Genomic DNA, 12,859 nt, shown 5'->3' on the forward strand with positions numbered 1-12,859 from the left:
GAAGAGAAATGGGCATTTTGCTGTTATTCTATAATATACCCCTTCCTTAGAGTAAGTTTAAAAAAACAAAACAAGAAACGTGGAGACTTGCTTTAAATGATCAAAACCCCACTAACTGCGCGTTTGTTTAAAAACAAAGGGCAAAAAAAGAACAGCGGCGAGAGTAACTGGACAGAGTAGATCGCTTTACAAACTTCAGGCTACTGGGAAATCATTTCGCTCTTTGGCTTCAGGTTAGCACATGCTTTAATTCTAGAGTTAAACTGGAAAGTAGACCTCGCAGGTGGAAAGGAGAGAGAAGCTGTCCGCGGAGTTAACTTGGCTTTACCTGCGCGTTTCCAACCTCAATTGTCCGCTACGGCGGCAAAAGCGCCCCTTACCGCCCACCCCATGGCTTTGGAGATCTGAGACTGGGGTGACAGGGTAATTGCACGGTGGGTGAGCGAATCGTCCTATTCCTGCTTCTTCCCCTCCCCGGCGCCGAGGGCAGCCGGTGCGCTAGGGACTCACGCGACCCGGCGGCCCAGCCAGGCCCGGCCCGGCCCAGGACTGCGCGCTACCAAGAGAGGCCACGCCGAGCTCAACGGCCAGATCCAAGTTTCCCTTTTTCCTAGAGCCCGGGAGGGACCTCGGCAAGAGGAAGACCTACCCACCAGCCACTCGCCACCGGCGAAAGAAAAGTGAGCCCCGCGCTCAACGCAGCCAGCGGACCGCGGGGACCCCCGGAGCGCACGGCGGAAGGAGCAGCGCGGCCCGAGGCCAGGGCGCGGGCGGCGCGGCCGGGAAGGAGCCGGGAGGGGGCGGCAGAGGAGGCGCAGGAGGGCAAAAGTCAGAGCCGCCGGGCAGCCCGAGCGCCGGGGAGAACAGGCTGCGCCCGCGCCGAGCGCGCGGCCTCGGGAGCCCTAATCCTCTCCCGCGGGCTCGCGGGCGGGCAGTGGCGCAGCGCGGCGGCGGGGCTGAAATATGATAATCAGAACAGCTGCGCCGCGCGCCCCGCAGCCAATGGGCGCGGCCCTCGTCTGACGTCCCCGCGCGCTGCGTCAGACCAATGGCGATGGAGCTGAGTTGGAGCAGAGAAGTTTGAGTAAGAGATAAGGAAGAGAGGTGCCCGAGCCGCGCCGAGTCCGCCGCAGCCGCTGCGCCTCCGCTCCGCCAACTCCGCCGGCTGAGAGTGGACTCCCGGATCCGCGAGGGCGCGGCGCCCCCGGGCAACGGCTCCCCCAGGCCGGGCAACCCCAGGGGCCACTGTTTCCCACTTAGCCACAGCTCCAGCATCCTCTCTGTGGGCTGTTCACCAGCCGTACAACCACCATTTCACTGTGGACATTACTCCCTCTCACAGATATGGGAGACATGGGAGATCCACCAAAAAGTAAGAGGCTCTTTTACCTTGTGGGGCTCGGTGTGCTGTTCTGGTGCGGGGGTCTCTCTCAGGCACGGGTGCCAAGGACTCTTCGGAGTTGGACTCACTGCCTGGAGAGAGAAAAGGTGGCTTTTTCTCGTGGCCGTCACGCCTGCTTGCTTGCTGTCGGTTCTGATCTTCGGGAAACTGATCGTACCTTGTGTTTGAATTCGCCTGTGTGCCCTCGCAAACCCTAGTCTTCTGGCGCTAAGAGGCGATTTCCTCCTCGGGAATGCCGAGCTCTCTCCGAGAAGGTTGTTATGTTGCAAAGGTCTGCGTGAACATACAATACCCGGAGATATGAATTAGCATTAGACTTGCAAAAGAGAACGAGTGACAACTATATTGATGTCTGCTATTGCTAACAATATCCAGTCCTAGGTGCTATTTAAGAGCGTGCTTCATAGAAAATATAGACATCCCTGCGTTCACTTAACGCTTCTAGTCAAAACCTTTTCTTTGACTTGACTTATCCATAATCTTTCCCAATGATTATAGCAAAGAGAGAGGAGGGGGGAAAGTACAAAATGAGCGGGTTTGATTGCGTGCTAGGCTTACAAATGTAGACTATTCAAATCTGCATTTTACATATATTCCACCTCCTTTTTAAAATGAGTCAAGGTTTTGATGGCACACTTCAATTACCATCCCAAAGTGCAATACTCTTTAAAAAAAAAGAAAGAAAAAAAAAAAAAAGAAAGAAAGAAAATCTCCCTGAGTACGCCCTATAAGAGAACGACACTAAAAGTGTGTTTATCTCTGTAGGAAGTAAACGGTTAGTCAATCATGTATTTATTTTCATTTCAGAAAAACGTCTGATTTCCCTATGTGTTGGTTGCGGCAATCAAATTCATGATCAGTATATTCTAAGGGTTTCTCCGGATTTGGAATGGCATGCGGCATGTTTGAAATGTGCGGAGTGTAATCAGTATTTGGACGAGAGCTGTACGTGCTTTGTTAGGGATGGGAAAACCTACTGTAAAAGAGACTATATCAGGTATGCCATTTATACTTCTGCCTTAATTTGTGAGATTTCTTTGCCTCTCTCCATTCATTATTTAGTGTGGCTTTGTCTTGGGAGAAGTGTACTTTAGTGGGTCCAGCATGCAAAAGTTTCTTTTTAAGTGTATTTAAAAAATTAAACTGTGTTGTTCATGTAGATTTTTTAGAGGGGAAAAACAGGACAAAACTTGAATACAGGGTTTTCATAAATTGTATTGTATTAAGGCTTGTTAAATTATCACTGGATTTTGTGGTACTCAAATTATTTTCTTTCACCCTCTCTTCAAAACCAACAACGACAACAAAAATTTAGAGGTAGATACGTTTAAGTTTCTAAACTTTAAAAATATGGTCGATTTTCATTGCATAAAAGTGTTTTGTTTTAATTTCACTTTTTTAGTAAGTTTTAAAATTTTGGATGCATCAGTGAAATATACAAAATAAAAGTTTGAAGCACATTTAGGGATGTATCTTGCAAAAGCAAACAATAGCATTACCTTTTTGGGGTAAGAGCCCTCATCCTAGAAATTTTCAAAACCAACCAAAATAATCCTTGCAAAAAGACCTGGAAATTTAATCTTTTTAAATATTAACCCTTTGGTGACATCAGACTGTCTTTTCTTTCTTATCTTATCTGAGCTGATGAATTAGACAGAGCAGATCAAATTGCCCATCATCTGTCCATGAACAATTGGTATATTTAGATAATTGAACAGCTTCCTTTCTCACATTAAAATCTAGGAACTGATAAAATGAGTGAATTGCCCCATTCTGACAAGACTACAACCCCATAGCAACTTTCTGAGTTAGGTTTTGTTGCAATTTAAATTTAGTCTGCATCAGGCTTTGCTAATCTCAAGTTTTCACTGGCCTGTATATGTCAGAAAGTTCATCTTCAGTCTGAGGAAGCTAGTAGAATTTGTAAAGACTTTTTATTGCCCTCACTAACATAGAAAAGCTATCTCCTTTGCTATTATGTCAAGTAATAGCAAAAATATTTTTTAAAAAAATTCCCCAGTGGCTATTAACAAATAATTAGATGTTGTAAGTCAAAGGATTTTTGGAACTTGAGAACTTTCATTAAAGTTTAGTAAAGATTTAATACACAGTCATAATTTTCTCATACATTCATAGTAATATTTTTTTAAAAATATGGAGTGGGGAGTATAATCTTGATAGATAAACTGAATGGCATGGGGGGAGTTTTTTTTAATACTTTGGGGGTGGGTAGGAGGGAAATATGAGGTGGGTACTTGAGGAGGGAGAAATTTTCTAAGTTGTTTGGTCACTGGTGTAGTAAAATCCTAACCCCATAAAATAAAAGCTCTTATATTGGGTAGATGGAGGGAGGAAAAACTTTTCAGTCTACCTTTTAACCTTAACAAGTGAGTCATTTTCATTGTTTAGTTCAAGATCCCGGGGAGAGAGAGCCCAATTGGCACATCCAGGAGCAGTTTTACTGCAATGGAAATATCATTTTGCTAAATTGCATATAGACTTGCATGTGCCTAATTTCGGATATACATTTCTTTAGCAAAACCCAGTTTTACCTTTTTTCTTTTCCCTCTTGTTAATTGTGTGTGTGTGTGTGTGTTTGTCCGTGAACATGCACATGTGCCCGTAGCACTGGGGTTATAAAAGCAGAATGGAGTGATCCTTTGCATTTCCGACTCTTTTCTAGGACAGCATTCCCTCTCCTTCTCACTCCCATGTGGATCTGTTCCTCTCTCCATTCTGCTGGTAGAAATGACCCAGCTTGTGTTGTTACTGATAGAGGGGGCCAACTAGTGCAGCTTAGATGGAACCTCTAAGGATCCTCCCTTGGTAAGGAAAAGCCAGCAAAGAGAAGACCTTAAAATTGAAATTCTCAGGTTGAACACGATTCTCCAGCAAACTGAAATAGAGGCAGACACTTCAGAAACTTTGAAAAGATTTAAGAGCAGAAGAGCAGAGTTTAGAAATAATAATAAAAAGAAACATGGAGAAGGAACTCTGCATTGACATGGTTGCCTGGGGAAAATCCGTGCTTGGATGGAGAATAGGCTGTGCTTGCTGTGCAGAAGGGGACCTGGAGGTTTCATTTTGTTATTCGGTGTACAGATTTATGGGAGTTCACAAATAAAGAGGGGTGACAGTCCCACCCACAAACTTTGGGTTGTTGCTTCAGAGAGATTTCTGGCAATAGCAACTGAGGGATAAGGAAGTGAAAGTGTGGGGCCACTGGCTGGTGGAGTCCCCCTGAATTCCTTTCCGCCAAAATCTGCATGGACAACTAACTATCTGGGTTCTACTGCTGCGGCCCAGGTTTTGAATCCATCAATAAAATTCTTAAGTTTGGGTCCAATGTTCTAGATTTAAGAGATAGAGATTAGAGGTTCATTGAGAAGCAAAGGGGACTAGAGGAAAGGGAGATGGAGATGGAGGAGAAAAATAGGAGAAACGGCAAAGAGCTTTCATTTCTGTCCTCTCCTTCAGAGCTGCAATACTGACTTTTCAAGGCATCTCTGGGCTTTCAGCCGGAGTCGCTGGCTGTCTTGGGCCCAGACGTTGCCTGCGGAAAGTGACCCCTTCTTGTGCTTCTGTCCCCATCTCGGCTGGCCCCCACGCAGGTTGTACGGTATCAAATGCGCTAAGTGCAGTATCGGCTTCAGCAAGAACGACTTCGTGATGCGTGCCCGCTCCAAAGTGTACCACATCGAGTGTTTCCGCTGCGTGGCCTGCAGCCGCCAGCTCATCCCCGGGGACGAGTTCGCGCTGCGGGAGGACGGGCTTTTCTGCCGCGCGGACCATGACGTGGTGGAGAGAGCCAGTCTGGGTGCTGGCGACCCGCTCAGTCCCCTGCATCCCGCTCGGCCGCTGCAAATGGCAGGTATTCCACCGCCCCGGGGAGGCCAGCTGGGGGAGGCTGGCCAGGCCCAAGTCAGCAAGGCCCCTCCCAGAGCCCTGGAGGCCACAGCAAACCTGGTTGCTCTGGGTGGTTGTGACAGCAGGCCTGCGCTGTTAAACCAAGTGTTACATGTACAGTTTTTCCCGCAGACTCCGTTCTTATACAGCAGGGTTCACTGTGCACGCTGCCTGCCTTGACTCCCAGGCACACCTACACATCTGTAGGGCCAAATAGGGACCCACAGGAGCCACTTGTGCACACATGTATACACAGGCCCAAACAGTACTGTCAGTTTACCTTGGCCTCCAAACCAGGGCTTGCTGAAAATGTGCTTCAGTTCTTTGCCAGGTACTCTCTTAGCTGCTGCCTGCTTAAAGGGGTGGAGCCCTAGGTCCCTCTGGCTTCCTCCTTAACTCAATGAAAGAAGCTTAAGTGCCCTAAGTCATTCAGCCTCCCGATTTCTGTTTTGTTTTTCTTTTTACTCCCCTGTCCAAAACATGTTTTAAATTTTATTTTTATCCTTTAGTAAGAAAAGGGACCCTGAAAAGATACAGTCTTAATAACTGCAGGTCATTGCACAGAGCTGTAATTTAAAACTGTCAACAAGCTAATCTGCAGTAATTGCCTTTTAAAGGGAGCCTGCCTCTTTAAACCATTCAGTCTATGTGATTTGGTGAGAATTTCATCTTCAAGCCTGTTGCTGGAGCTCTAAATGGACCCCGTGGGTGTTGGCATGACCTCAGGGGGTTGCGGAAGGTGCAGGATTTCTACAGTATAGTCAGAGGATAGGTTCCTTTTGAAGGAAAGTGGTGGAAACATCCAGATTGACCAGGACAAGGCTAGGATAAGAGACTGTGTTTCCATACCTGCCTCTGGTCCTGAATAGATCTACAACCCCTAACCCTGCGTAGTTTTAAAGTATCAGTTCACTAAATAGTGGAGCTGACAAGTAACTCTTCCCCTGCACACACACACACACACACACACACACACACACACACACACACACTCCTTGCCCTTTTCTGGCAGCTCTGAGACTGTCCTGGGGGATTTGTAGACTAGCTTTCCTGGGGGCAAACTCAAGGGTGGGAAACACAGAGGAGGCCAAAATATTGGGAGGGAGGTGAGGGACAACATTTCCCAGCAGTCGTTTATCTTGAGCCCAGGCAGCTCAGCAGACTTTGAGTTTTCCTTTGCTTGGGGTCAGCTGTCTCAGGAGCATCCCACGTTGATTTAGTGCAAAGAAAGACCAGACTGGAGAGATGGCCAAAATAACAGAATTTCTTCAGCCCTTAACATGACTGGCCTCTGAGACTGAAGTTCAAGGCTTCCTGGCAGAACCCTCAGCTTTCCTGTTGCAGATGCTTTGCTGTCATTGGTGTGTAGTGTTCTGCATTTCCTTCCCTAGTACCCTCTTGGCCTCCACCCAAGAGGAAGTACCATCCCCAGAGGTGGAGGTCTTCCTTACAATGTGGGCCCAGACTGGGTATGGGTAAAGGCGGGGAAGGAGGAAAACAGTGCTTGAATATAATGCCAGGGGTGGGGGGACCCATGGAGTTCCTTCCTGTGACTAGCACAGGCTGGCAAGAATGGGCAGGGCTGTGTTCCCACTGGAATTACCGCTCACCTCTGCGGATAAAGGAATGAGATTTTATTCTTCCTTATCTCCTCCCCACCCCCACTTCTGCAGCCCTGCTTTGTGTGCAGAGGCTACAACAAACTATGATGGTCAGATCTGAGCAAGGTGGCTCCGGGTGGGTACACTAATGCCCTGGCCCCGTGTTCACCGCTCCCCTTATCCCGCAGCTGAGCCTATCTCCGCCCGGCAGCCGGCCCTGCGGCCCCACGTCCACAAACAGCCAGAGAAGACCACCCGCGTTCGGACTGTGCTGAATGAGAAGCAGCTGCACACCTTGCGGACCTGCTATGCTGCCAACCCTCGGCCGGATGCCCTCATGAAGGAGCAACTGGTGGAGATGACGGGTCTCAGCCCACGCGTGATTCGAGTCTGGTTTCAAAACAAGCGGTGCAAGGACAAGAAGCGGAGCATCATGATGAAGCAGCTCCAGCAGCAGCAGCCCAATGACAAAACTGTGAGTGGCCAGAGAGGGGACCAAGGGGAAGGAGAAAGGAGAAGACTTGTAAGGTGCCTTCTGGAGCCAGCAGGAGCCAGATGGGGAGGTCCTCCCTCCCCCACGCTTACCCAAACCCTGACAGAGGAAAGGCAGGAGGCACACACCCACCACAGGGCTGGCAGATTAGACAGACTCCTGGTGAGGTGGGTCCCTGGTGGCCCTCATCCAAGGTTGGCAAGCATAGCACGGGTGAGCTTACGCACCCATGAGGGAAGGTGCCAATGAGGCCTGGCCTGGGCTTTGCTAAAATTGACATCATCAGTTCCACATTTATGGAAGAGGAAGGAGGGGCAATACCTTGAGTGCCTATATCCAGGGCTGAGAGAGCAGTCACCCTACCAGCCTCCTGGGTCTACCATACCACTTTGTGAACCCTTCCCTGAGGCTGGAGAGGTCTCCCAAGGCAACCCCCACACAGAGCATCCTCTGCTCCCAGTGGTACTCAGACCTCTCCAGAGGTGCCAGGCCCCTGGCACTGTTATGTCAGGCAGTACCTCTTCCAGGCCTCCTGGTTACATTAAACTGCAGTTTCTTTCTTTCTCTTTTAATTTTTTTTTTTTTTTCATTTTACTGCCTTGGCACTATTTCGAAATGCTATAAAATCCTCTGTCATTAAACTTGGCTGCCCTGCCAAGACTGGGCCAGGGTACTTTCTAAGTTGGTGAGTGCATAATATCACAATAACAGCCAGACCAAAAGCTTGAGAACAGGGCTTGGCTGTGCAAGGAAGAACTGCTTGGAGAAAATCTGCAGCTAACTGAACTGCCCAGAAAACCACCATGTCTGGGGGCTGAAGGGAGGCCCAGCCTGCCTCAGCTTTCTACTTCTGGGAGGGTAAAATCTATGAAAGTAGATGGGAGGAGCTGGGGATGAGCTATAAACATGAGAAGATAGTAGAATTTGTTTTAGTGAAATTTAAGTAGACCTAATAATCCAGCCCACAGAAGTAGAAAAACAAAACGGAATGCTAGCTCATATCCATAGGTGCAGTAGATTAACTGAGTCAATAAAGAACCACTATACAGATAAGATAATACTTGGGTATATTTGCTTAGCCTGGGCAGACAATGGAGGGAGGTAGCTTGCTCATTAACATTTTGGGATGGGGGCTATTCACAGAATATCCAGGGAATGACAGGAACTCCCATGGTGGCTGCCAGTCCAGAGAGACACGACGGTGGCTTACAAGCTAACCCAGTTGAGGTGCAAAGTTACCAGCCACCTTGGAAAGTACTGAGTGACTTCGCCTTGCAGAGTGACATAGATCAGCCTGCTTTTCAGCAACTGGTAAGTGTCAGCTCCCAGTCAGAGAAGGCTGAATTCCCCACAGAAAGGGGATTTTGGTTTACCTGTCACACACTGGAAGATTCTGGGGGACAAGGCTCCCCGGGCCCTTGGATTGAGGAGGCTGAGGAGGTATGGCAGAAAAGAGAAGGGAGGCAAATACAAGGGAAATGAACGTTTTGTGAGTCTGTTTTGAGGCTCCATAATTTGATTAGATAGGTTGAATTTTCTATCAGTTGAGCACACTTCCCAGTATTATCTTTAACATGCTTAACTAGATGATATGCATGAAAATGTATGCACACTGCAAAATCACACATCTTCAGCTTTGCAAACTTGTAGGGACTTTGGAGGCATTTTAATACTTGGTTTAGCATTCAATAAATTTATTTTTCAGCATCTAGAGAATGGGATATTTCAGGGCCCACATCAAAGCAATTGTAATACATGTGTGATGTAAAAAAGCACAGTCAATGTTGTTATCAGAAAGCATCAAGAACTCTTTAGGTAAATTTTTAAGTACATCAGTAGAGAGGTAAATCATTCAAATCGTTGATTGATACTTTATTATTATATCCCCTTTTGTGAATATATTGAGATGTAAGGCTTCTTAGATTTTTTAGTATATAAGTTCAAATATCATATAGATACATTTATGTGCACTGTGTGCAACAAAAGAAATAGAAGCCGTTTTTATGGAATCTTTGAAAACTTACTTTGGCATTCATATGTTTTACACAACCAGAAAAGAGAATTAGCCCACATTTTTTAACCTACAAAAGGATTTAAAGGATCAAGATAAATGAAATACTAAATATATGTCCTTTATAATATGGTATACTTGTACTTAGGATTTTTTTCTTCAAGTGTTATATCAGTTTTATAAAACTTGCGACTCTATCCTTCCTTTAGCAATAAAACTAAAGCATTAACTGAGGATAGATCTACCCAAAGGCCATTTGTTTCCTGCGTGCTGACAGTGAGGTCACTGGCCAGAGGCAAGTGGTTAAGAGGACGGGCCAGACTCCAGTCCAGTCTGTATAGAGGCCCGTACAGAGGACAAGCAAATTTGGGACCATGAGCAAAAAGGAAGGTAGACTCTGGAACTAGAAAAAAATTGAAAGTTGCTATCTGAGGAGTTAATTGAGCAAAAACCTAGATGATAGAAGAAAAGGAGAGGAAGGTTCAAGACAGGCAAGTGTTGTTGAAACTTTATTTTCAGATGAGCGCAGCTGAGTGAGTGGAAGAGGTGGGAGGTGGGGATGTCATTGTGGAAGGAGGTGGAGAGCAGCAGTGTAGTTCTTTTTGAGTTAAGTGGAAAAGCCAGATATTTATAATTCGATGATCTCCTCTTTGGAAGAAGGGTCTGATTTTAGAGGTAGGAGAAGTGGGGAGGGGAAGACAGACCAAACAACAGGAAGCAGAAACAAGGAAGAAAGCCATTCTATTGGTCATTCCCTTGGTCCAGGGAACCACATCTAAATCTCCCTTACATGCTGTGAGCATGTGTGTGTGTGTGTGAGTGATGGATTTTCCAACTCAAAAAGAGAAGCTTTGATGCCTAGAGACTGATAACTTGCCTTCTCCCAGGGCAACATGTAACATGTAGCCAGCAGGATAATTTTATTTTGAGCATGCATGATAGAGTTGTGATGCCATTCATCTTAAATAATTTAATGCAACATAATGTTGGGAGTTCAGTGTGAGTAAAACAGAGATCTGTAAGAGGAAAGGAAAGCCAGAGAATTTCTTCTCAACTTTTCATAGGCTTTCTGTAAGCCTGTTATATATGTGGATATCTTTATACAAGCAATGGTACATACAATTTGGTGAGCTTATATTTATATGAATATTGTTACAGCCTCCTTGATTGACTTCTTAACCTTCCGTGCAGGTCAATTTTTCAGAAGGAGGACCAGGCTCTAATTCCACTGGCAGTGAAGTAGCATCGATGTCCTCTCAACTTCCAGACACACCCAACAGCATGGTAGCCAGTCCTATTGAGGCATGAGGAACATTCATTCAGATGTATTTTTTTTTTTCCCTGTTGGAGAAAGTGGGAAATTATATTGTTGAACTCTGAAACAAAATATTTAACGACCCAGTCAATGAAAACTGAATCAAGAAATGAATGCTCCATGAAATGCACGAAGTCTGTTTTAATGACAAGGTGATATGGTAGCAACACTGTGAAGACAATCATGGGATTTTACTAGAATTAAACAAACAAACAAAACCCAAAACCCAACATATGCTATTCAATGACCTTAGGAGTACTGAAAATAAAAGACGTTTTTAAAACGTAGAGGATTTATATTCAAGGATCTCAAAAAAAAAAAAGCATTTTTGTTTCACTGCACATCTAGAGAAAAACAGAAATAGAGAATTTTCTAGTCCATCTTAATCTGAATGGTGCTGTTTCTATAAGGTCATTGCCTTGCCAAACAGGAGCTCCAGCGAAGAGCAGGAAGAGAGACTGGCCGCCAGGGCGAAAGAGTCCTTTCAGGAAGGTGGAGCTGCATTGATTTGCGCTGTTTTTAGTTGACTAACAAGGGGTTAATTGAAATCCTGGGTCTCTTAGCATGCCCCGTAGCTGGTTTCCTTTTTAATTTTGCCACCCGCCACCCTTCCTCACCCTTTTTTTTGAGATCCATCCTCTATCAAGAAGTCTGAAGCGACTTTAAAGGTTTTTGAATTGAGATTTAAAAACCAACTTATAAAGCATTGCAACAAGGTTACCTCTATTTTGCCACAAGCGTCGGGATTGTGTTTGACTCGTGTCTGTCCAAGAACTTTTCCCCCAAAGATGTGTATAGTTATTGGTTAAAATGACTGTTTTCTCTTTCTCTGGAAATAAAGAGGAAAAAAAAAAAAGGAAACATTTTTTTGTTTGCTCTTGCATTGCAAAAATTATAAAGTAATTTATTATTTATTGTCGGAAGACTTGCCACTTTCCATGTCATTTGACATTATTTTTTGTTTGCTGAAGTAAAAAAAAAATAAGATAAAGGTTGTATCGTGGTCTTTGAATTATATGTCTAATTCTATGTGTTTTGTTTTTTTCTTAAATATTATGTGAAATCAAAGCGCCATATGTAGAATTATATCTTCAGGACTATTTCACTAATAAACGTTTGGCATAGATAAATAAATAAATGCAATGATTCAGGGTCCCTCTTTTATATGTTTATTAGCAAGACTTAAAAATGTGTGAAATTAAGAATTGCATGTAAACTGGGGTACAAGAAAAATATAGTAGGCGATATTGTATTGCAAGTAATTAAGAATGAGTTTGCAAGTTTGGATTTCAATGCAGTAGTTGGATCAAAGTTGGTTGGAAGAAGCCCTTAGCTCTCAGGTGTGATAATGTTACTGGTTTTGTGAAAGTGAGATGCTGTCCTCTTACCCCCCAACTAGGTCTCTGCCCTAACCAGTCCACCTCACACTCCCCAAAGGAAGACTGTCCGCCTTAAAATGGCTTTTGAATTAGAGTCATTATTTTCTTTCCTTAGAGTAGTAAGTGCTTTATACCAAAGTCTCCTGGTTAGGGTTGTTGAAATGCCCCTTATTTGAGACACAAGCTCTTGCTGAAAGAGAGACCTTCTGCCCAGTCAGTGAAGGATGACCATTATTTACTAGCGGCGCTGTGGGCCGAGAAATTGGGAAATGCTGCATCATTTGCGCAGAAGGAAAGGCTGTGAGTGGAGGTCCTCAGCCTTTCCCAGACCGGGCTGTGGGGTCTTTTTCTCGCACCCCCTTCCTCTCCCAACCATCCCTTCTTTCCCAGCTCCAATTCCCAAAACCTGACGAAGGGGGAGAAAGACAGCAAACGTGGGGTTGCAGAGCGGGGGGCCTGGTGTTGCGCTTTGCAGTGGGGGAGGGGGCGATCGCTTGGGTGAGTGTGCCTCGGGGCACGCCCCTCCCGCCCGGTTTAGCAGTAGTTTGCAAGCCACAACTCTGAACCCGGGGGTAGAATAAACAGCAGGACCCAAACTTGGGTTGCTGCCCGCCTCTCTGGCTGCTCGCTGAGGGCTGGGGCTCCGCGGCTCCTCTTTCTGTCCCTCCCATGCGCCCTCTCTCCATCCCGGGATGACACTGACTCCTTGGAAACTAGATTCATTTGTATGCGCGAGTGTAATGCCGTTTTCA

The 12,859-nt window shown here is 45.7% G+C and overlaps 1 protein-coding gene across 1 annotated transcript; it reads left to right on the forward strand.

Annotated features, from left to right (window-relative positions):
• The first annotated feature begins 1,051 nt into the window (after positions 1 to 1,051).
• Positions 1,052 to 11,740, forward strand: Isl1 (ISL LIM homeobox 1). The gene is made up of 6 exons (XM_003470190.4): positions 1,052 to 1,372; positions 2,210 to 2,399; positions 5,014 to 5,273; positions 7,098 to 7,384; positions 8,546 to 8,713; positions 10,605 to 11,740. The coding sequence occupies exons 1-6, from the start codon at positions 1,345 to 1,347 to the stop codon at positions 10,719 to 10,721; spliced, it is 1,050 nt and encodes a 349-aa protein (XP_003470238.1). The 5' UTR covers positions 1,052 to 1,344; the 3' UTR covers positions 10,722 to 11,740.
• The last annotated feature ends 1,119 nt before the right edge of the window (positions 11,741 to 12,859 follow it).

The sequence above is a fragment of the Cavia porcellus genome, unplaced genomic scaffold (assembly GCF_034190915.1).
Source record: "Cavia porcellus strain 051 isolate PalLab524CR breed Dunkin Hartley unplaced genomic scaffold, mCavPor4.1 scaffold_11, whole genome shotgun sequence".
NCBI lineage: Eukaryota > Metazoa > Chordata > Mammalia > Rodentia > Caviidae > Cavia > Cavia porcellus.

Excerpts from the sequence above, each read along its gene's own strand:
- Isl1 (XM_003470190.4), top strand. The coding sequence starts at position 1,345 with ATGGGAGACATGGGAGATCCACCAAAAA. Across the intron at positions 1,373-2,209 it reads CATGGGAGATCCACCAAAAA|AAAAACGTCTGATTTCCCTA; the intron begins GTAAGAGGCTCT and ends TTTTCATTTCAG. Across the intron at positions 2,400-5,013 it reads TGTAAAAGAGACTATATCAG|GTTGTACGGTATCAAATGCG; the intron begins GTATGCCATTTA and ends GCCCCCACGCAG.